This window comes from Cololabis saira, chromosome 3, assembly GCF_033807715.1.
Source record: "Cololabis saira isolate AMF1-May2022 chromosome 3, fColSai1.1, whole genome shotgun sequence".
Lineage (NCBI taxonomy): Eukaryota > Metazoa > Chordata > Actinopteri > Beloniformes > Belonidae > Cololabis > Cololabis saira.
The window spans coordinates 35,840,672-35,865,441 of record NC_084589.1 but is presented as its reverse complement, the minus strand read 5'-3'; the positions used below and the strand labels follow the sequence as shown (position 1 = coordinate 35,865,441).

Sequence of the window (24,770 nt, the reverse complement as noted above, 5' to 3'; positions counted from 1 at the left end):
TAGTAGTTCCTTATTTTTGTTTATTATTCTCTTATTTATTTTAATGGTTTTATTGTTTTACTTAGGATCTTTTTTAGTGATGGAAACACCTTTATCAAACATTCTGGTTTTTCTGTTGTTGTAACAGCTCGGCTATATCGTGAATGAGGCTGCTTCCTCAGAATACTTCTTAAATTAAATAGCTAAATAAGTGACTGTAAGAGCAGATTACGGTGCTGATTGGCTTCAGTGTGACGGTGAAACCTATTTAGTCCGTGAACCTTTGTTGGCTCACCAGGTGTGTTTCCGACTGGCAGGAGGAAACAGTTTTTGACCGCAAGCACGCATGTACGCACGGAATGTCATGCCGTACCGGGCTGATGTATGTCTGTAACTGGCAAACTGGATTACGTGAGTAAAATAAATGTATATTGTGCATCGCAAAGAAAGTTTAAGTGGACATTCATTCATCATGCACCTGTCATATTAAAAGTAAACGCGTCAAAAAAGTTCTTCCGTCGAAATACACCTCAGTGGCTTAAAGTGTTGGCTTAGCTTCTACAGTGACTCTGATGTTTCGTATTCTTAAACTATCTAAAATACATTTATCGGGCACATTAGGTGTATTTGCACAATGTATCGGTATCGAATCGGTACCCGCCTGAATTTTATCCAATATCAGATCGGAAAGCAAATCGGTGGTATGAAACATCACTACTATATGCGGTACATGGGGGCGCCGCCCCAGAGAGGGCGCCAAAGCACTGAGAAAAGTATTTAGAGTCGGCTTTCCTGTATTTAACAGCTGTTTGTGCACGTGTCAATGATCTGATCAATAACAGAGATGCATGTCACTAGTTAAGCACCCCTTTGTCAAACACACAATAAAGACTTTTTTTCCATTTAGTTGTTACATCTAATGACAGACAGGGAGATGGGCGGCTGTGATATAGTTGTAGTTGTAAGCAGGATATATTTTAAGGAGGCACACACTGATGACCTCACCTGTCCTGTATCCCATGAGGGGTCTGTGAGACGTTTTTCCTGTTGGTGCGTCATGGTCACATCCATCTTCACTTCCGTATGATTGTGTTTCTTGGCCTCCCTAAAAATTTCCACTGGACCCGTTGATCACTGCCTGGCTCCGCCCTGCTTGAAAAACGACCACTGAACTCAGGTCACAGGTATTTTCAGTGTTTATTTATTATTAAATTTGCTTTTTTTTTTAAAAAGAAGTTAACAAGCCAAGTCTGGAAGAATGTCTAAACATCCAGTGCAATGAACTCCCTCTACCAAGTGCAAATTCAAACTTATTGATAACTTATTTATACGTCCCCTACTTTTCAATTTGTATATGTTACCACTTGGGTCCATCATTCGGCATCATAATATTCAAGATCATTCTTATGCTGATGACACACAACTATATGTATCTGTTACTGCCGATCATTTGAGCCCAGTCAATGACCTCATTCAATGCATTACAGATATCAAGTATTGGATGGCAACAAACTTTTTACAGCTAAATGAAGAAAAAACAGAGATTCTTTTAATTGGTCCAAGTGCTCTGAGGCAACATATTCTCGCTTTATTAACTCCTCTGTCAGTAAAACCGTGTGAGCTTGTCAAAAACTTGACAACTTGGTGTTATTTTAGATGCTGATCTTAACTTCCAGAAACACATAGCTAATGTCTCCAGGACTGCCTTCTATCATCTCAGAAATATATCTAAAGTAAGATGCTTTCTGTCACAATCAGACTCTGAAAAGCTGGTTCATGCTTTTATCTCCAGTAGATTAGATTATTGCAATGCACTTTTTGCAGGACTAACAAAGCAAGTGTTACATAAACTCCAGCTTATTCAAAATGCTGTGGCCAGAATTCTAACAAAAACCAAGAGGTATGAACACATCTTATCACATTTTATCCTCTCTTCCCTGTTAAACAAAGAGTACATTTTAAAGTACTTCTTATTGTCTTTAAATATATGAATGGCTTAGCTCCCTCCTACATGGTTGACATGCTCACTGAATACATACCGGACGGATCCCTTAGATCATCAAATAAGAGTCTTCTAATCATACCTAGAATTCACACTAGATCTGCTCATGGTGCTTTCAGTCACTACTACACTCTCTGGAATTCCTCTCTGCAGGAACTAAGGTCTGCTCCAACACGGTCCTCTTTCAAAAGCAGACAAAAAACGTACCTTTTTTCACAGGCGTTTGCCTAAACTCATGGTTGGCTGGGTGATCACACTTTTGTTAAAATGGAATTATGGTTGTTGTTATTGTTTTTTCTCTTGTCATACTTGTTATCTATTTCTGTTATTGTAAACTTGTAATTTTGTTCGTTTATAAATTTTGAGCACATTGAGTCCATGCTCATAATGTGAAATGTGCTTTATAAATAAATTTGACTTGACTTGACTATGATGAAGCACGGCGGCGGCTCAGTCATGGTTGGGGAGTTTCACATTTATGGTCGTTTAAACCTTAAACTGTCCGTTTGTGCTGCAGTGATGTGAGTTTACGACATTAATACTCAGATTAAAGTATCTGATAAAAGGAAATTAAAAAAAGACAAAACTCTGCATATTATCATTTTTTTATTTCAAAAATAAACAACCCGATGATTTACCAGGAATCAAAACTGTCAGGACGATCAAATCATCAGAGAATCAAACAGAGATGACCTGACGCGGCAGGAAGAAGTGATTTTCAAATAAGACACGAACAGTGAGAATCAAAGAAAAGGTCGTACTGCAGTAATCCCCGCCCACCAAGGCCACGGACAAGAACCCCACCTTTCCTCAGGTGTATTTGGTCACAGATTACCAGAAGCTGTAAATAATTTAAACAACGACGACGACAACAACAAAAAAAAAGGCAAATTAGGCGAGTGCGCTGACTGCATCAAATGGATGTGCACGTTTGGCATCTTATAAAAATAGATCTTTGAATTGGAGCCAGTGGAATCGATTACCACATCGGGAGAGATAGTTTGGAATAACGGAGAAAGACCTGAGAAGAACTGGCAACGCCGCTCCGAGCGGCCCGGGAGGACCCGGTCTGGGGGGACCCGGTCTGGGGGGACCCGGTCTGGGTCCCGGGAGGACCCGGTCTGGGGGGACAGTAAGAACTAGACCACAATCATCTTTGGTCTGGAATGCTTTTACGTCGGCGGCCCCGTGCACGATCAGCTCCAGCTGGGGTCGTAGCGGGTCCACCCCGGGGGCGGAGCCAGGTAGATCCTCCGCCCCCTGGACAGGAAGCTGACCACGCCCCGGTACCCGGTCCTCGGCACCCCGGACTTCAAGTCGTCCATGATTCCCAGGTTCTTGGCAAACATCTTGAAACTCTCCTTGGTGGAGTACTGCAGGCGGAAGGGGCCCGGCCCGCTCAGCTGACCCTGCTTGACGTCCTGATAGGTGGCCAGGGGGGCGGCGTAGACCTCCCTCTCGAAGCGCTGCCTGTACGGCTCCTCCGCCAGGTAGCTCAGGTCCATCTCGGTGAAAGGCACGAACTCGGTGTTCAGCTTGATGTAGCGCAGGTACTTGTCGTAGAACTGGCCCAGGCTGACGCCCTGCCGGCCGAACGTCAGCGTGCGCGAGATCTCGGGCCGGATGCAGGCGCGGCCGCGGCGCTGCTCCGGCTGCCGCATCCAGTCGTCCCAGAAGGAGGCGGGCCACTTGGGCTCCAGCTCCTCCCACACCTCCCGGACCAGCATCCAGCCCAGGCCCGGGAAGAAGTCGGTCCGGTACAGCAGGTCCGGCCGGCTGGCGTCCACGTAGCCGTCCCTGCCGTTGTCGTTCCAGGCCGACGCGCACCAGAGCGCGGGGTCCGACCTCAGCAGCGGCAGCAACGCTCGGAAGTACTCGAAGAAGTCTGGCGCCACCTAGAGGAGGGGAGAGAGAGGTCCGTTTACCATCAGGTGATACCGTATCGCCCGAATATAAGACGACCCCCTCTTTTTCAAGACTCAAGTTTGAAAAAAGACTTTTTCAACACCAAATTCAAATAATTTATACAGAAAATAATTACAGACGCTACAACTGAAACAAATGATTATAACAATAGAGGGAATGCGCATGACGTCACAGATGCGACTTCACAGCAGGTTTCGCCCACTGAGTGGCAGAAAAACTGAGTGGCAGCGTAAACTTTCAGTTTGAGCAACTCGAAAACATCTAAAATGGAAAGAGCTGTTGTGCAATCGACTGTACTCATAGATTTAGCAAGAAATCGTAGTTATTGTTTTACAGACTGCCGAAAAATAAGCTTAAGAGAGTAAAATGGATCGCTGCAATTCACAGAAACAACTGGATTCCAGGCACCGGTTCCCATTTTGTATCAGGTAATGTTGGATTTTTGGGTAGCTAACGTTAAACGGTCAAATCATAAAGTTCTGTGTCCTCATCACTTTAATTTCACCAACAAATCCTGCCTTGAAGTCGGACCAAGTGTCAACACTTTTGTATGCCTTCAAGCTTTGCTTCGTGTATTTCCCCAGCGTAGAAATTAAGTACAGTATTTTCTGGACTATAAGCTGCACCTGTATATAAGCCGCATCCGCTCTATTAAAAAAAAAAAGATATGCAAGCCGCAGATATTTATGTTGTTAGATTAGATATTTACTACATGTACAGAAGGATTTTGAACTGTAAATGATGTACATGTTTGTACCTAAATAGATCCTTTTAACACGGCAGAAACTTTGCTGATTAAAACGGGACAGAACCAAGAGAAAATAACAGGTATTTATTTATCTATTTATCTGTTTGAAATCTGCTTCTACCTACTTCTATCTGCTAAAGAAGAAGTAGCGTATTCTTCTTTGCATTTATTTTGTCTTAGTTTTGATTCTAATTCCGGTTAAAGCGCCCCGAGCGGTGGAAGAAAAATCCACAGAATAGCTGCACCATTGTGTAAGCCGCATGGTTGAAAACCTATGAAAAAAGTAGCGGCTTATAGTCCAGAAAATACGGTACATAAACATCAGGAAACTGGATTTGTGGCCAAATATTAATGTCCATGAACCACTGGTTCTTCTGGTAACTGTACGGGTCACTGTCAAGTCCAACTGCCTTTAATTTAAGCCAATAATTGTCTGTTATCCCGTCTTCTCCACTGGTTGCAGCCATTTTTGCTGATGTTTTGCCACTCAGTGTGAGTAAGGGGGCTGGTCCAGTGGGAAGTGACGTCAATGCAGACCCTCTACATATTTGAGAGAAAAAGCATGTTATTTTGCCTCATTCAAATCATCATCTTGAAGTTTGCATCATAACTTCTCAGCTGCCGGTTAACCTGTCGATCTTCCACCCACTTTTCTCCAGATTGTCGCTATGTTTCTCCATTTTCTGTTATTTCTTATCTTTTCTTTCTTTCCGCTATTTTTTATTTTTCTTCTTCATGACAGGGGTTCCTTTGGCCTGGGGAGTTAAGTTCAGCATTCGCTTTAGAGATATCTGGCGCCATCTAGCGTTGTGAATGGGTATAATGTCTAGACCCCGAATGGGAGACGACCCCCACTTTTTCAGTCTTATTTCAATGCAAAAAAACACTGTCTTAATATTCGGGCCAATACGGTACTCCTGCTCCGAGATCACATGCATCCTCACAAAAACAAGAGTTTCAGGTTCTGATGATTTACATCTGTGCAGCAGCTAGAACCACATCATTTGAATGAGCTCGGCCCGTCCGGTCTTCTTTGTTGCCCTAAAAGCAGTTCACGCCGCTACGCTGCACAGCCTGGGGGGTTTGGGTCGTTATTCGACAGGTGGAGAAGTTACAGAACCGAGCTGGAGGTAGCAGCAGCACCTTCAGGTCCTGGATCTGAAAGATGTCAGGGTTTTTAAAAACCCTGGTACCGGATCGGTTCCTGTTGTCGGTCGACACACAAAGCCCAGTTACCAGAGTCGGCATCAGAGAAAAAGAACTGGTACCAGAACATCTCACCATTTACTGTGCTTCAGCGTTTTAGAGAGGTTTTTAACGGACTTTCAAATGACACGTTTAGTCAGATGTCATAAAACTTTATTTCAGGTATTAAACTATAAAAAGTTTCTTATCTGACACAAGTCTCTAATATATCAACGAGTTTGGCTTCAGTCGGGCCGCTTGAACCCGGAGGAGCACTTGCTCAGCTGGACGTATCTCACGAAGGTTGGACAGATCCGGGTGATTGACGCGTCGATGGAAACTTTACAGCCAATAGAATCGATATATTCTGGATCCCAAATCCACCTCGCTTCAGGCGTGTTTTAATCCTAATGAAGACGCCGGCTCTGTTACCCCTTTACCACCAAACCGGTTCCTGGGCTGGTTCTGGTTCTTGACCAGTGCTGAGTTTGGAACCGGGCTTTCTGTTTCCACTGACAAAGAACTGGCTCCGGTTCCAGGGTAGCAGCAACTCTTTGCTGGTTTAGAGGAAAGAACCGCTTACGTAAGCAGAGGGGGCGGAGTTACAGCAACAGCAAGACTGGGAGACGGAGACATTTTCAAATATGATATTATCTGGATGCAGCAAAGCATCATGGGTCTGAGGAGGAGACAACCTGTCTTTTAGAGATGTGTCCACGGAGGAGCTACGAGGACCAAGTCCTATTAGAGCAGATACCTTGTTGTTGCTGCAACTTTCACGCAAACGCAGAAACGTAACTGATGTTTGCATGGATGTCATAACGTGGCTCCCCTTAGCACCGAGCTGTGGAAAAACAAACCGGTCCTCAGCTGGTTCCTAGTTGAACGAGTTGTGAACCAGAAACAGCACTGGAACCGGTTTGGTGGAAAAGGAGTACATGTGTTTTGTCAACTATCTGATTCTGAAGCTTGAGTTATGGTTCTGCGTCAAAACGACACCGTGCCTACGGCATGTGGTACGTGTCGACGCAGACCACACGCCGTCACTGACGTGCACCTCCCGAAAATTGTAACTACGCGTCGAGGAGACGCAGACGGAGAGGGCTGTGATTGGTTCGCTTGGAAGCAACGCATTTCCGGTTTGAACCAGTCTTGAACTTTCAGGGCTCTTTTCTTCGTTATGTGTGATTTTTTTTGTTTTGTTTTTTTGCACAATAATTGTCCTTATCTCTTTGATTCACTGTGACCGGAAAAAGTTGGATAAACCATTCAGGAAAAGATCGCGAATTAGCGGTCGCGGGGGGTACTGCACCGCGACCAAATGGAGTGACGGAGAAGTCTGAAGGTTCCCGACGGCGTCACGGCGACGGCGTCACGGCGACGGCGTCACGGCGACGGCGTCACGGCGACGGCGTCACGGCGACGGCGTCACGGCGACGGCGTCACGGCGACGGCGTCACGGCGACGGCGTGTGCTCTGCGTTGGTTTGACGCAGAACCATAATTCAGGCTTGAGGTGTCGAAATCATTTACAACAAATATTAAATACTCAGCTGGTTCCCAAGTTGAACGAGTTGTGAATTTTCACTTCAGAGAAAAAGATGAGGATACAAGTCTATCATAGACCTTTTCCACCAAAGCAGTTCCAGGGCTGGTTCTGGTTCTGGTTCTGGGCCAGTGCTGAGTTTGGAACCGGGCTTTCTGTTTCCACTGACAAAGAACTGGCTCCGAGCTATTGGTAAATCAAACTGGTTCTCAGCTGGTTTACAGTTGAACGAGTTGTGAACCAGAACCAGCCCTGGAACCGATTTGGTGGAAAAGGGGTATGTGTTAGCGGGTTTTGTTGGAACCAGAAACGCTCTAAGATCAGAACTGAACCCGATCCGATGCCTGCAGACACCAGGAGAGTGTGGTTTTCCACTGAGGTGTAGTATGTGGAGGTGAAACACCAAAGGGGGGAGGTTAACGCTCTCCTTTCGCGGAGCATTGAACCCGTTCACCGCCCCGGCCTTCAGGGCCGCTCCGTTGACCCGGCTGAACTATGTTGAAAGTGTGTTTGCCGTCGGCACACAGAGACCAAGGCGACCGGTTCAAACCCCCCCCGCGCGCTGACGTACGTGACCCTGGCCGGGCGGCCCGGGTCTGAACCATGAGGACTGAAGGCTGAATTAGGCTTCTGCGTCACACCAACGCAGAGCACACGCCGCAGCCGTGACGGCGTATTGAACTCTTCGGACTTCTCCGTCTCTCCATTTGGTCGCGGTGCAGTACCCCCCGCGACCGCTAGTTAGCGATCTTTTTCTGAATGGTTTATCCGACTTTTTCCAGTCACAGTAAATCAAAGAGATAAGGACAACTATTGTGCAAAAAACCAAAACAAAAAAAATCACATATAAACGAAGAAAAGAGCGCTGAAAGTTCACTACCGATTCAAACCGGAAACCGGAAATGCGTTGCTTCCAAGCGAACCAATCACAGCCCTCTCCGTCTGCGTGTGGTCTGCGTCGCTCGACGCGTAGTTACAATTTTCAGGAGGTGCACGTCAGTGACGGCGCAGGTGACGGCGTGTCCTCTGCGTCGACCCAAACCACACGCCGTAGGCACGGCGCCATTTTGACGCAGAAGCATAATTCAGCCTTGAGACGACGGCGTTACCTCCAGGTCGTCCTCCACCACGATCACGGCGGCGTGTCCCAGGGTCCGGAACACCTGGTTCAGGGCCCAGCGGTAGTGCCGGGAGATCTTGTAGTAGCCCTGGAACTTCTTGTGCTCCGGCCGCACGGCGACGTCCGCCAGGTCGGGCTGCTGCAGGTGGGTCACCTGCTCGCCGTAGGAACGGATGACGGCGGCCGTCTCGGCGTGGCCGCAGTCCTGGCTCACGATGATGGGGTGCAGCTCCGCCGAGGGCCGGTGCTGCAGCAGCTTGTCCACGCAGCGCCGCACCGTGACCCGGTTGCAGGCGATGACCAGGATGGGGATGGCGGGCCGGCGGGGGGCGTCGCCCCGCGCCCCCAGGTCGCCCGCCACCGGCTCCCACAGCGACTGGTGGTTCCGGATCTGCAGCAGGATCTCCTTCTGCCCCTTGAGCTCCGTCTCCAGCATGTCCGCCACCCGGAGGATGTCTCCCACCACGCCGTCGGTGGGCCGCGCCGCCGCCCCGGCCCCGGCCTCCCCCCCGGCCTCGCCCGGGGGGCCCGGGGGGCCCGGCGGAGGGCGGCCCCACAGCAGCAGGACCAGGATGGCGTTCCAGGTGATGAACAGGAACGCGCCGCAGAATATCAGCGAGCTCCTCTTGCGAATCATGACGGCACCGGGTCCCGGCAGCGCGAGGGGGCGGCGCCGAGCCGGCGGGCGGCTCCCAACAGGAAGGGGATGTGGGGGGGGCCGCGGGGGTCCTGGAGCATCACAAACACGTGACCTCCCGGCTCCCTGCGCCGTGGCGTTCACCCAGAACCAGCTCCAGCGCCGGGGTCACAGCAGGGGACACGAGTCGGGGGGCAGAGTGCATCATGGGACAAAGTTCCTGCAGGATCCTCAACTTTCAAATGTGTTTTTCCACCTGAAAACAGGAAGGTGAAGCGTGAAAATGACATTAAAGACAAAAAAAAAAACAGATAAAGTCATGCAGATGAGGTCTCCGGGAGGGAGACTTAGTGATGACTCAGCCTAACGTCCCCTGATCGATCCCCGATCACCTGTAGGAGGGGGGTGGGGGGGGCAGAGCCTCACCGTCAGCTCCTGCAGCAGGACATGATCACAGCCGCTTCACAGCCACACGACGCCTCCGACACGCTCTAGATCCCGGCGGAGTCGGACCCGAGAGGAGGAGGAAGAGGAGGAGGAGGAAGAAGAGGAGGAGGAAGGGGCAGGGAAGGAGGAAGGAGGCGAAATAACACGACAACTTCCTAGTTTGCGGACAGAAAGCGGAAGTCCCGCCCCAGCTGTCGCCCGGACTGATCACACCGCGGCGGCGGGTCGGTATCCCTCCGCCGCGCTGGTTAAACCGCTAATTAACATTCATCTCTCTAAACCCACAAACTACTGGTTAGAATTAAGAAACTGGTTACTACTTAGAATAGAGGACATACCAGTCTTTGATATCTCTCATATTTTTTTCTATATAGATAACTTGAAGTCGAATGTATCTGGAATAGCTTGCCAGATAATCTTAAACAAAGTAAAAACATCATATAGTTCAAAAATAGTTTAAAACACATCATGATTAGTAAATACCAACAAGATTAAAGGATAAGACGCAACAGAGAGAATTATGGAATTATGCACGTAATAATTACTGATCTTTTTGTCCTTGTTTTAATCGGGACTATTTATTATTTATTTTTCCTTTTTTTCTTTTCTTACTGGTTCTTTGTTGTTACATATATTTTTCTTTTGTGTTTGCTTCTTTTTTGGGTGGAAATGCTAGAAAGCATTTGTTATAGAAAGTTTAAATAATAACAATGTGAAGGTTAAAGGGTAGGCATTTATAAGCTCAGAGCTTCAGCCTACTCCTTTTCGATCCAAATGATATGCACAACATTGAATGAGTGTACCATACTGAGCATGTGATCGAAATAAATAAATAAATAAAAAAATAAATATCTGACATGTGACGACCCTCTTTACCTTCCTGCCTTGTGGCTGGTCTTCCCCCTTGCAGGTGGCAGTGGGAGGAGCTGAGGGTCATCAGAGGTGGCAGCACCTGTGCTCAATGAGCCTTTAAAAAGCTCTGGCTGCTCACTTCTCCTCTCTCTCTCATCCCTGAGGCAGCATTTTGTTTGTGGTTTGGTTTTGCTTTAGTTTTACACCTTACACACATACACCCACATTGTTTCCCGCATGCACTCACTTACACCACTGATCTACGGACTACACACGCCATACTTAATTAAGGTTCTTCTTTTAGCTTTATTATTTGGTATTATTTAATAAAAACCATGTTTAATTGACTTTCCTTGTGTTGCGTCTCCCTCTTTGTCATGGCCGTGCAGCCCGGTTCGTGACAAGTGGGGGCTCGTCCAAGGTTTGAGTTGTTTCAGGCTGTTTGGTGCCCTAAATGATTTGGGGATTTGTTTGAGTGCATGGCATCAGCTATGGTGATGTCCAGTGTACCCTGTGTTTGGGAGATGCAGTTTTTTGGAATAGGAAAGTTAATTTTGTTCTTTAGTTTGAGTTGGAGATTGCTGGTAGTCCTGTTATCGGTTTTGTTTGGGTATAGGTTTACCTTGGTTTTTCTTATTTAGTGGGGAAAGTGCGTGGTCCGACGGCCCATTGCGTGGCTGGCCCTGTGCTGAACCTTATTTTGTTCTTTTTGGCTGGGATCTCCAACTGCTTTTTGTTTCATTACTTTTGGGTTAACCTTTTCCCTTTTTGTTTTTGAAAAATAGCGGGGAAGCTCCAAACCCAGCTGGGGGATGTGATTGCTCGGTTTGTGTTCCTCAAGGTCGACACTGTGAAGTCCGCTGGTCTCCACCAGTCACCTGCTGGCGGGGCCTCGGCTGCAGGTGGCCCGGACAGACCTGGAGCCGCGCAACTGCCATCATGGTCCAGTTTGCAACAGGACCGTGTCTGGACTTGTTGTCCGCACTTTTGTGTGTCCCACACTTTTGGGTGGGCGTCGCACTTTGGTGGGCGTCGCACTTTGGTGGGCGTCGCACTTTGGTGGGCGTCGCACTTTGGGTGGGCGTCGCACTTTGGGTGGGCGTCGCACTTTGGGTGGGCGTCGCACTTGTGGTGGGCGTCGCACTTGTGGTGGGCGTCGGACGTTGGTTGAGTCCCGGACGTTGGTTGAGTCCCGGACGTTGGTTGAGTCCCGGACGTTGGTTGAGTCCCGGACGTTGGTTGAGTCCCGGACGTTGGTTGAGTCCCGGACGTTGGTTGAGTCCCGGACGTTGGTTGAGTCCCGGACGTTGGTTGAGTCCCGGACGTTGGTTGAGTCCCGGACGTTGGTCGAGTCCCGGACGTTGGTCGAGTCCCGGACGTTGGTTGTGTGGTCCCCTGAAGTCTTACGACCTGGACATCCGACACATTAAAGGCCGTCTTAATGTGGTAGCAGATGCATTGTCGCGGGCTCCAGTTTTAATATTGCCTGCATGTGGTTTTTTTTTTCTCTTCTTATAGGCAGGTGGTTGTTGTTGTTTGGGGACGGAGGTCCTGGGACCCTCGTCTTATGGGGGGGGGTGTGACGACCCTCTTTACCTTCCTGCCTTGTGGCTGGTCTTCCCCCTTGCAGGTGGCAGTGGGAGGAGCTGAGGGTCATCAGAGGTGGCAGCACCTGTGCTCAATGAGCCTTTAAAAAGCTCTGGCTGCTCACTTCTCCTCTCTCTCTCATCCCTGAGGCAGCATTTTGTTTGTGGTTTGGTTTTGCTTTAGTTTTACACCTTACACACATACACCCACATTGTTTCCCGCATGCACTCACTTACACCACTGATCTACGGACTACACACGCCATACTTAATTAAGGTTCTTCTTTTAGCTTTATTATTTGGTATTATTTAATAAAAACCATGTTTAATTGACTTTCCTTGTGTTGCGTCTCCCTCTTTGTCATGGCCGTGCAGCCCGGTTCGTGACAGACATAATAAATATAGTTAGTCATGGCATGGGTAAATATCAAATTCATTGCAATAAGTGGAGGAATAGCAAACGCTCCTTTGATTGGTTTTTAAATGATTTTAAATTATTCTTCTTATCCCTAAGAAAAATAGACTAAAACAAAATGGCTAAAAAGATTTGTATATTTGTATATCTTGTTTTCTGCTTTTTTGATACTTGCCTCAGTCCTTATTCCTCTTTTTGGCACTTTTGTTTGCCTGATTTTAAATACTGTGATACTTTTATAGTTTGCACTTTATAAAAACCCCCTGTTTGTCTTTTATGTTTTTGCTTTTTTATGTTTAATTACTGTTATATGTTGTTTTATTGTGTTCAATAAAGAAGAAAAAAAAGAAGATGTAATATGTATAAGATTCTCCATCTGTATTTATTATTGTCTCAAATGTTCACAAAGAGATTTGGATGGATTGAAAAAAGTTAATTATTACGTAGCCGCAGAGAACGAGAAAAAGAAACTGTGAGTAATGACGGGGGAATAAATGAAAATAAAGGATAAAAAATAAAGAAATGGGATTATATTGTTGAAATAAATAAATAAATAAGTAAACAAGAAAAAAAAACTCATCTCCCTAAAGCTGCAGATATGAGGGGGGATTAATTACAGCAGCTTCAAGGGAGGAAAGGTAAAATGGAGGAATGTTCCCGTCTTTTATGCTGAAAACTAATTTAAACACTTCACTGGTTCAGTTAAAACAATAAAATAGTCTCCTAAATACCACAAGCACTAATAATCTAACTTGCACATTGAAGCCAATGCAGAAAGAAGAACGGTTGCAGTTCACCGACTGACCACTAGGGCGACTGCCCATGTTGAATCTTTCTTGCAGAAATAAACATGTTTACCAAAGTGAACAGTCTCCATAGTTAGATATCAGATCCAGTACCAGAGGTTGTTTTTTCACCGTTAGTCAAATGTACACAAAACAGGCATTCAGTCAATTTAGCTTTATCAATATGGCACCAAATTACAACAAATGGCATTTCAAGGTACTTAAACTCTTGCAAATTATTATCATTAATATATTATTATTATTATTATTATTATTATTATTATTATTATTATTATCATCAGTTTCAGTACTATTGTCATTATTATTATTATTATTATTATTATTATTATTATTGTATTATTACCACTATTAGTATTATCATTACTATTGTCATTATTATTATTATTGTCACTATTAGTATTAGTATTATTATTAACATGATCATTATTGTCATTATTATTATTACCATTATTATTATAATCATTACTATTTTCATTATTATTATTATTATTATTATTATTGTTGTTGTTGTTGTTGTTATTACTACTATTATTATTATTATTATTATTATTATTATTAACAACAACATTATTGTCATTGTTATTATTATCATTACTATTGTCATTATTATTATCATTATTACTACTATTATCATTAATTTTATTATTATTAGCATTATTATTAACCTTATTGTCATTATTATTATAATTTATATTATAATTATAAATATAATTTAAGAGGAAAATATAATTTCAAAAAACAATGTTTTCATTCTAAAAGGAAAAGCATGTGTATCTCAGTTGTTGGAGTGGATTTATGGAATGGGTTGGGTGATGGGTTGAAGCAATGTACAAATATAAATCAATTTAAAAAACGGTACAAAAAGGAAGTTCTGAAAAGTTATTTGGTTGAGGAGGAGCTATGTTAAGGAAATATTGTGTTTGTTAGCTGGTTAGGTGCAAAGGCACAACCAATGGGAAAATTGGTAGCCTATTAGGTAATTGCAGCTATTTATTATTAATATTTATGTTTAATTTATGATAGAGGTAACAAAGGGGCAGGGTTAAATAAGTTTTACTTTTACCTGCTCCTTTTCGGACACTGTTTTTTTTTTTTTTCCCCTGTTTGTATTACGTTTTTGTTGTTGTTGCTTTTCTTTCTGTATGTTTTGAATTTGTTTTAAAATCTTATATTTTTTTATGTGTTCGAAATAAACAATTCAATCAATCAATCAATCAAATTATTATTAACATTATTGTCGTTATCATTATTATTAGTAATATTATTATTATAATTATTATTATTATTATTAGCTTAGAAAAAGCTTGGTGTTCTGCTTTGAAAATATGGAACTATGAGTCTTTAAGAGAGATTGAGTTTGGTCATTAAGAGCTTTAAAAGTGAGGAGAAGAGAAGCTAAAAGTGGGGCGACATGCTGGTTCTGGTGGGAACCCGAGATGCAGTTTTTGGTCTTTTAGAGGATTTTTAGGGACCACACGGTAATAAATAATTACAATAGTCCAAACTAGTAGCAACGACTGCATGGAACCAGTTTAACGTGTAAATCAAAGGACAGATTTTGGTCTAGAATAACTGCCGGGTTCCTGGCTGTAGTACCAGAGGTCAAGGTGGTACCGTGTAAAGTAACGTAGACAACATGTCGCTGAAGAGCTCAGGTCCAAAACAACGTCTGGTTTATCTGAACGTAGCTGGAGAAGGTTTGGAGTCGACCAGGTCTTCATGTCTTCATGTCTTCATGTCTTCATGTCTTCATGTCTTCACTCTTTTAGTGTATTTTATCCTGCTTTCTTGTAGCTTTTAGCTCCAGTGTTTCCTCATGGGGAGCCTCCATGCTGGGAGTGACTCTGGCCTGCAGGGGGTCGTCCTGGGGGTGGTTCTGGCCTGGATGGTTGTGGAGCTCTGCACCACGGCTTCACCGCTGTGGTGTGGACTCCTCTATCCGTCCGGGCCGGGATGGTCTCTGTGGGCCCCCCCCCCTTGTAGCTGCGGGCTATGGGACCTCCTGGCGTGGACGGCTCCCCGTTACCGTTTCCTCACCTGGATCCTCTGTGCCTAGCCATGTCTGCACCGTGTGTCTGTGTGTGTCTGTCTGTGTGTGTGCGGGGAGGGGGGAGGGGGAGGGCGGGGGGGAGCATTAATACATTTTATGTTTATGTTTTATGGAAAGCACTTTGTGTTACATTTTTTTTGTATGAAAGGTGCTTTATAAATAAAGTTTGATTTGATTTGATTTGATTCAAGACATGCTTGTTGTCTGACAGGTAAAGGTGGATGTCATCAGCATAGTAGGTGTATACTACGTCTGGTATGTGTCCACCGTCAGAGGACAAACACTGATACGCAGTACTGGAGTTGAGGGGGGATGAAGGGGGAATGGCATCCCTCCTGAAATAAAAACGGTCAAAATCATCCCCACTGTAAAATGCCATCCCCCCCTTTCCATCCCTTATGTCATTTCATCAATGAATGTGGTTTTACTGCTATTTCAACATTCAGAGTCATCACCAGAAAAATAACACCAGAAAATTAAGTTATTTTTACCTGTTTCAAGTAAATTTTCATTTGAAATAAGTAGAAAAATCTGCCAGTGGGACAAGATTTATCTTCTCATCTCATCTTCTCAAAAAAATCTTGTTCCACTGGGAAATTTTTCTATTTATTTTAAGTGAAAATGTACTTGAAACAGGTGAAAATTGTTGTTTTTTCCAGTGATGAGTCTTGTTTTAAGTGTAATAAGATATTTTTTTTACTAAAATTAGACATTTTAACTAGAAATAAGACAAATATTCTTGTTAAGATTTTGAGTTTTTGCAGTGATCCATTTTACTTATCCTGTGAAGGACAGAGGCATATTGATAAGTTCAGAAAACTGTTTTTTATTGTTGTGTTTTGATGTATTTGATGTAAGCCCAGTGGATATTTAAAGCTTACAGAAGGCTGCATTTAACTGCTGCTATGTCATTCCTGCAGTATTTCTGCAGGTGTTTTGGTCAGTGCTATTATTTGTAATATATTATAATATTTGTAATCAGCACAAATTATCTGTCCCCATATGATAAAATCCACCATCCCCCCTGATTTTTTTTTTACAACTCGAGTACTGCCGATACGAGTCCACCATCAGAGGTCAAGAGGACATGATTGGGAACTTTCATCAGAACCGTCTCTTGCGAAGAGGCGCTCCAAATCCTGCCAGTCTCACGTTCCAGTCTTTGGTCGCTCGTAAGCGAAGACCCAAGATACAGATGTGTCTACATCTGTACAATAACAACCCCACCAGCGTCCACTTCAGCGGTCCTGGTACCATTCCTCTGGGTCGGGTCAACCCAGGTCTCTCTGAACGGTAATTAAACACAGAGCCTCCCACGTGTCCCCTGAGCCGTTTATGTGATTAAAGTAGTCAGATGTTCCAGTCGGAGCTCCGCTGCTCGTTTCCAGGACATGTTTGAGCACTTTTCTCCGTCCGCAGCAGGACGAAGACACATTTTTCCGTTAGTGCTCGTAAAAGCGCTCAGACGCGGCTGCTTGCCTCAGGCGGCCGCCGGCTGCATTTCAGTTATTTACAAGACTCACGTGGAGTTGGAGGAAGTTTCCTTATCGAGTTACAGGCTGAATCTGCTGCTCCAGGCTCCGATACGTCTGAGTCTGACGGAGACGCTGAGGACGTTTTACTTTGTAAATGACAGTGAGACAAATAAAATAACAGAATAATAATGACATTGTTTTAATAATTATATTTAATAATAGTTTTATTTAATAATTATGTTGTTCTGGTCCTCATGGACAAACCTCTCCACCTGTAGACAGGTGTTATGGCCTTCAGACTGCAGGTTCCAGATGTTTCCACAGATGTTCAACAGGATGTAGATCAGGAGTGAGGAGTGTTTGGTTCTGAGTGGTTCTAGTTGTTTTGGGTCATTGTCATGTTTGACTGAGACCAAGCTCTGTCAAGCTCTGTCTCATCTGTCCAAAGGACTTCTTTCTGATGTTCTTCCAACGCTGGAGTCCTCCTCGGTGGTCCACCTGTAGACAGGTGTTCTGGTCCTCATGGACACTTGTCCTCCTCAGTGGTCCACCTTGGTTCCTACGGTGACGGTGTGATCTGACTCTGTTGGACCTGGACCTTGGAGTCCACCTTGTATCCCTGGAAGTTGTTCTGGTGTCTTTGGTTTCCGTTCATATATTCTGTGTCTTCAGTTTGTCCTCAGGTGTCCTCTTGAGTCCACGTCCAGGGAGGTTGTCTTCAGTCCCGTGGAGCCTGAACTTCTCAGTCTTCAACATGCTGGTCTAAAAGGTTCTGGGGCCTCATTTATAAAAGAGTGTGTAGGATTCATACTAAAAGTGCACGTAAACCTTCACTCATCACTCATCTTCTCCCGCTTTATCCGTTACCGGGTCGCGGGGGCAGCAGCCTCAGCAGGGATGCCCAGACTTCCCTCACCCCAGACACTTCCTCCAGCCCGGGGGGAGTCCGAGGCGTTCCCATGCCAGCCGAGAGACATAGTCTCTCCAGCGTGTCCTGGGTCTTCCCCGGGGTCTCCTCCCGGTGGGACATGCCTGGAACACCTCCCTAGGGAGGCGTCCAGGAGGCATCCGGTACAGATGCCCAAGCCACCTCAGCTGACTCCTCTCAATGTGGAGGAGTAGCGGCTCGACTCCGAGCTCCTCCCGGGTGACCGAACTCCTCACCCTATCTCTAAGGGAGCGTCCAGCCACCCTGCGGAGGAAACTCATCTCGGCCGCTTGTATCCGCGATCTTGTCCTTTCGGTCACTACCCAAAGTTCATGACCATAGGTGAGGGTAGGGGCGTAGATTGACCGGTAAATCGAGAGCTTCGCCTTTCGACTCAGCTCCCTCTTTACCACGACGGTCCAGTACATCGACCGCATTACTGCGGACGCTGCACCGATCCGCCTGTCAATCTCACGCTCCATTGTTCCCTCACTCGTGAACAAGATCCCGAGATACTTGAACTCCTCCACCTGAGGCAGGACTTCTCCACCCACCCGGAGAAGGCATGCCACCCTTTTCCGGTCGAGAACCATGGCCTCGGTCTTGGAGGTGCTGATTCTCATCCCTGCCGCGTCGCACTCGGCCGCAAACCGCCCCAGCACATGCTGGAGGTCCCGGTCTGATGAAGCCAACAGGACAACATAATCTGCAAAAAGCAGAGATGAAATCCTGAGGTTCCCAAACCGGATCCCCTCCGGCCCCTGGCTGCGCCTAGAAATCCTGTCCATAAAAATTATGAACAGGACCGGTGACAAAGGGCAGCCCTGCCGGAGTCCAACATGCACCGGGAACAAGTCTGACTTACTGCCGGCAATGCGAACCAGACTCCTGCTCCGATCATACAGAGACCGGACAGCCCTTAGTAGAGGGCCCCGGACTCCATACTCACTCAGCACCCCCCACAGAATGGCACGAGGGACACGGTCAAATGCCTTCTCCAGATCCACAAAACACATGTAGACTGGTTGGGCAAATTCCCATGAACCCTCGAGCACCCTGCGGAGGGTGTAGAGCTGGTCCAGTGTTCCACGACCGGGACGAAAACCGCATTGTTCCTCCTGAATCTGAGGTTCGACTATCGGCCGTAATCTCCTCTCCAGTACCCTGGCGTAGACTTTCCCCGGGAGGCTGAGAAGTGTGATCCCCCTGTAGTTGGAACACACTCTCCGGTCCCCCTTTTTAAACAGAGGGACGAAAAACCCAAAAGCCGAAAATGGCGGGCGCAAAAAAAAATCCGGATTCATAAAACCGTGTGTACGCACACTTGCACGCAATGTTCACTTTATAAATCACAGTCCAGCTGGAAGGTTGCACAGGTGAATTCGCCTCATACCTCGTACCTTTAACCCCGCCCTCTACATGCCCACTTCATACCATAAATGGGCAATGCAAACTACTCCATGACTGTATTTGCATATGAATGAGCCTGCTGAGCATGCGCAGCGGCTTCCTGCAGTCTGTTTCTGCTGTGCGTCAGGATGAATGAGACGTGTCGAGCCACCGTGCCACTAAATTTCACGGAGACTGAGATCGAGATGTTGTGGATGAGGTGGAGGCCAGGAAAACGACATTATTTGGTGGTCACAGTAAAAGTATAAATAGTATATAAATAGTATAAAATAAAGCGAGTGAGTGGCAGCACGCCGTTGCTGCGCTAAACGCCTTGAGTGCCACCAAGGGCGCAATTTCCACTGGGGACAGGGGGGACATGTCCCCCCCACTTTTCAAAATCAGGTTTTTGTCCCCCCCACTTTTTACAGTTTAAAAACTAACGGTAGGCGCAGCCTGTAATTGCAAATCATCAAGACACTCTGTGCGAAGGCGATGCGAAAACGGCACGGCAGCCCCGCTCCCCTCCCCTCTCCCCTCAGTGCTTCTCAAGGCTGATTTATGGTTCCGCGTTAAATTGACGCAGAGCATACGGCGTAGATTACGCGGCAACGCGCACCGTACAGTGCGCGTCGCCGCGTAACCTACGGCGTAACCCTACGCCGTAGGCTCTGTGTCGTTTTAAGGCGGAACCATAATTTAGGCTTACGCGCACGCGTAAAGGTTTCACGCGTGCGTAAGACTCATTATATATATAAAAAAAATCAGTGTCCCTTTAGGGGCTCCGTAGAGTGGTCCGGCACTCATTTGTTCTGTCCTCAGTCACTCTACAGTTGTCACGGTGGGTGACGAGGAGGTTCCCGGCGTGTTCTGCACCGCGGCTGCAGCAGCTGCAGCAGAGTCCTGACTGACGCTGTGCTTCAAACACAGAGGGACACGATCAGTGCTATTATATTATAAGTCTGATATGTGACGACATTAAGGGCCCGATTTACTAAGATCCTAAATAAAGAGTACTAAATTGCGTGTGCACTGAAAAAGTTTGCATGTGGAGATTAGCACCTTCCTTTCGAACGTATTAAATACAGACGCAATCACAATCCCCGCAAAAACTTTCAGGCTTGGTAAATCTCATTGCGCGTGGTAAATGGACCAATTTGCATCTTCCCCTCCCAGTATTTAGGATTTCTGGCGGTTACGCCCCATATTGATTATTCATCAGGGCAAAAGTACTAACTGAATTGCGTGTGCTATTTTGCGCATTTGAGAGGCGGAGTCCTCTTTGCACGCTGTTAGTAGATCAGCTGGCACTTTGGTTTGCGGGTGCTGTCAAGTTTGCACACGTTTTTACACATGCAAACCTTTAGTAAATCAGGCCCTAAGAGTATGACATGAATCTGGCTTCATTTCACCACCTCACCGCCTGCGTCGCCTGTTCCCCATATCTTAAGACTGTTCCTGTGCGAGGGTCAGGGTTGGCGTAGGGATACGCACATTTTTCGGTTCGTTTTTTCTTTTTAAATCCCAACCTTTGCGTAGAAGGTGGCTTGCGCATCTTTCAAGCCCTGTTTTGTGCGCAAGCGAGCTTTATAAATGAGGCCCCTGGTCTCCTCTGGTGTCTCTGGTCCAGGTCCAGGTGGACACCATGATACCAACCAGCAGAGGGACTTTCAACCCCTTAAACAGTCAGACTGACTGAAGACACCTGAGACGTTCAGTACGGGACACTTTAGTCCGACACGTCACCATGGAAACCGTGAGCAGCTGGGGAGAGAGATGGGCGAGCGAGGAGGCCCGTAAACCGGCTCCTCCGGTTCTGCCGGTGGAAAATTCCCGTCAGGAATTCCAGCAAGACGAACAAAATGTTCGAGCCAAGTTACACAGGACCACGAGCTCGGGAATGTGTCAGTAACCAGTAAAATAACCTGAAAAACACCGTAGTTCTGACGCACGCTGGTACTGGTTCCCGGGTGGAGTCTGACTCTTGACCTAAACTGGTTCTATTAATAAGTTACTGAGCAGCTTGTTGACTGCAGCCGCCTGACCTTTAGACGGACAGATGATTGACAGGGGAGGGGGGGGGGCAGGAGACAGCCTCGTAGAGACCTGGACCTGCACTAGGGTCTGGATCTGGACCTGGACCTGCACTAGGGTCTGGATCTGGACCTGCAGGTCCTCTAACGACCACTAGGGTCCAGATCCAGACCTGCAGGTCCTCTAACGACCACTAGGGTCTGGATCTGGACCTGCAGGTCCTCTAACGACCACTAGGGTCCAGATCCAGACCTGCAGGTCCTCTAACGACCACTAGGGTCTGGATCTGGACCTGCAGGTCCTCTAACGACCACTAGGGTCCAGATCCAGACCTGCAGGTCCTCTAACGACCACTAGGGTCTGGATCTGGACCTGCAGGTCCTCTACAGACCACTAGGGTCTGGATCTGGACCTGCAGGTCCTCTAACGACCACTAGGGTCCAGGGGCCAGATTCACCAATATGTTCTTAAGAACGATCTAAAGAAAAGTCTTAAGATCTAAAATTAAGAAGTTCATAAGAAAGTTCTTAAGTGCAATTCCTCAATATTTTCTTAAGAACCGTTTTAAGAACTGTCATTTCTTACGAATTTCTTATTTTTCCTACTTAAAATATGGCTGTAACCGAAATGGCATACTAAGTACTACATGCTACATGTTGCATCAGTATGAATTGTATACTGCATACTAAATGAAGGATTCAGTACGCCTGTATATCAGAGCCGTCACAATTTAAATAAATTTATTAAAATGAACATATCAGTCTATTGAATTTCATTTTATTTTATTAAGCTACATATGTTTGGCTTTTTATTTAGTGCACCTCTACGTACTTGGTATACAAAATTATATATATTATTCATTTCATTCAGGCTTACCTTACCACAGAAGACATTTTAAGACGGATCAATGTTGTCTTAAAGTTAAGAAAAAAGTCAAGAACAAATTTGAGAACTTCTATTTCAAGAATACCATTTATTCTTAAGTTTTTCTTAAGAAGTAACTTAAGAAGAAAGTTGAGAAAATACTTAAGAACTTTTTTGAAGAATATGACTTCTTCTCTTTTTTCTTCTTAAGACTGAACTTAAGAAAAAAATTACACTTAAGAAGATTTTTTTTCTTAAGAATGTTTTGTGAATCCGGCCCCAGATCCAGACCTGCAGGTCCTCCACTGACCACTCGGGTCCAGATCCAGACCTGCAGTTCCTCTACAGACCACTAGGGTCCGGTATGATTTGGGGTATTTTGATTGACAGCCAGGTTAGACAGCAGTTAAACATCATCACTGCCGCAACACCTGAGCTGTAAATTAGGAGCTGAAAGAGCAGAACTGAGCAGCTTGTTGTGAAGTCAACGGTACCGACACCCGGGTCGGTCTAAAAGGGTCCGGGGTCTCTGCAGCCACCTCAGATCCTGACCCCCCCAAGGTCGGCCTGGAGGTCAAGTGGGTCCCGGATGGTACGTGAGGTCCTGTTTCAGGTGTATGTTGTTCACATGTGTCTGAACCGGTGGGGCGGGGCCAGGAGGAAGGGGTGGGGCCAGCGGAGGGGCATGGTTAAGGCTGTACTGAGGCAGAGACGCTCTATAACCGAGACAGCCCACTACGGTTGGGTTTCCTGTATCTGTGTCACGTGGGTTTCCCCACTGCCTTTAGGAGACTAACAGCAGGTCCTCAGTCTATCGAGTCCTATGGGAAAAGTGAACGTGAGCACAGATTATTACCAATTCCTTCGCCCCATAGTAGTCTAAGTAAATATGGGACCCATTTTTCAAAAGCCACAAACCTTCTGAACATTCTGACACCAAAATGGCAATTTTCAGACCGACAAATTAGGAGAAAATGAACTTTGTTTGAGACCTGTCTCTGTCTGAGCAACACACTCTCGCGAGATTTAGCTTTCATAGCTCTCCTCTCTGGTGCTGATTCAGAGATTCAGAGTCGTCGGTCACTGCAGAACTGCCAAAGTCATTTTCCCATCGGATAAACTGAAATTTAAAATTAAAATAAAACTTGCTTCTTTGCTTAATAATACTGTTTTTGTTATTATTGAAGTCTTTTTGGAAGGGAAAAAAAGAATATTAGACTGATCCGATGATTGATATCAGGTTGATATCAGACATTAAAGTAGCAGATAAAAAAAACGAGCGGCAAAATAAGGCGCAAATATTAAAGTTGTACTGTATCTCGTTCACAACACTTCCAAAACGATGTGGGGAGAGGGGCGACCACGCCCACTTAGGAGACAGGAAGTGTATTCCATTTCATACCATTTGCAGAAACGGTAATGCGCTATCTTCTGTATTGACTATCTTTGACTGAGGGAGAAGTGCATTAAAAAGGAGACGTCACAGGTTTCAGAGCAGTAATAAAACAGACCAAAACCCCGTTTGAGCAGGTTTCACTTGTGTTTTTATTGAGGTCTCAGAAGCGTTTCCACCACAGTCGTCTACGGGAACCGGGTTCTTGTGCAAAACTAGCGTGTCGAATCTCACAACCGGAGCAGGAGCGTGTTTATCTACCGTCCTCTACGTGGTGCTGGAGCGCCACAGGAAAAACTAAATGGGGCCGGTACCACCGGGAGGAAGTCCAGAGCTTTGGTGTGTCGAAGAGGCCGAGTTAAAGTCTGTAAACGCCAGCAGGCAGCGCAGCGTTGCCGTGGTGACGTGTTGCCGCGGTGACGGGTCTCAGTGCGGTCTGTCCTGCGTCATCTCCCGTCCAGAACTCAAGGTGTCCCGCGAGGACGAGTGGATCTGTCCGTCAGACTGGAAACAAAGGAAAACATGCAAAAAGTATTAGTCTGAGAGAAATACTGACCATCATTCAGGTGCTAACACAACGCCAACAGGGAAAAACATCAGCGGTGACCTAAGAGACGCATTTAGAGATCCACATCGACCTGGAAAGGGTCAAAAATCTCCAGCACATGACAGAACTAAGGTTTTGGGACAACTTTGTAAAGATCCAGACCTCGACCCAAGGACAGCTGTGCAACAACATCTGTCCACAACCCATCCTTACAATTCTGGGAGTCCTCAAACACCATTTTTAGGAAAACAGGTTGAAGAAAGGGGGGGGGGGGGAGTCCAACCGCTGGCGGTTCTGACCATGCTTGAGACCGCTTATACCCCTTTTCCACCAAACCGGTTCCAGGGCTGGTTCTGGTTCACAACTCGTTCAACTTGCAAACCAGCTGAGAACCGGTTTGCTTTTCCACAGACGGGTGCTAAGGAGAGCCAGTTGGTGCCCCTTGGTGCTACCTTGCAACCGTTTTTTCTGGCCTGGAGCCAGTTCTTTGTCAGTGGAAACAGAAAACCGGGATCCAAACTCAGCACTGGCCCAGAATCAGTACCAGAACCAGCCCTGGAACCGGTTTGGTGGAAAAGGGGTATTACAGACTCAGGTTCCCACCGCAGAAGCCGTAGGGCCCTTTAGCCGCTAGTTCGCGTAAAGGCTGGATTATGGTTCTGCGCTACACCAACGCAGAGTACACGCTGTTGCCGTGACGCCGTTGTGAATCCTTCGGACTTCTCTGTCACTCCATTTCGCGGCGGTGCAGTGAATCAAATAAATAAGGATAACTATTGTGCAAAAAAACAAAAACTAAATAAAACAAAAAAAAAACAAAAAAATCACACATACACGAAGAA

At 46.1% G+C, this 24,770-nt stretch overlaps 1 protein-coding gene across 2 annotated transcripts; it reads right to left on the bottom strand.

Moving 5' to 3' along the window:
- Window positions 1-2,574: 2,574 nt before the first annotated feature.
- Window positions 2,575-9,763, bottom strand: mgat1a (alpha-1,3-mannosyl-glycoprotein 2-beta-N-acetylglucosaminyltransferase a). 2 transcript variants are annotated; one of them, XM_061717384.1, is made up of 3 exons: window positions 9,535-9,763; window positions 8,495-9,398; window positions 2,575-3,876 (listed from the first exon to the last, which is right to left on the bottom strand). In XM_061717384.1, exons 2-3 carry the CDS (start codon window positions 9,140-9,142, stop codon window positions 3,178-3,180), a joined length of 1,347 nt encoding a protein of 448 aa, XP_061573368.1. In that variant the 5' UTR covers window positions 9,143-9,398; window positions 9,535-9,763; the 3' UTR covers window positions 2,575-3,177. The 2 variants fall into 2 exon arrangements, with proteins under 2 accessions (XP_061573368.1, XP_061573367.1); XM_061717383.1 differs by having other exon boundaries at window positions 9,569-9,763.
- Window positions 9,764-24,770: the final 15,007 nt, after the last annotated feature.

Excerpts from the sequence above, each read along its gene's own strand:
- mgat1a (XM_061717384.1), bottom strand. The coding sequence starts at position 9,142 with ATGATTCGCAAGAGGAGCTCGCTGATATTCTGCGGCGCGTTCCTGTTC. Across the intron at positions 3,877-8,494 it reads TGGTGGAGGACGACCTGGAG|GTGGCGCCAGACTTCTTCGA; the intron begins GTAACGCCGTCG and ends CCCCTCCTCTAG.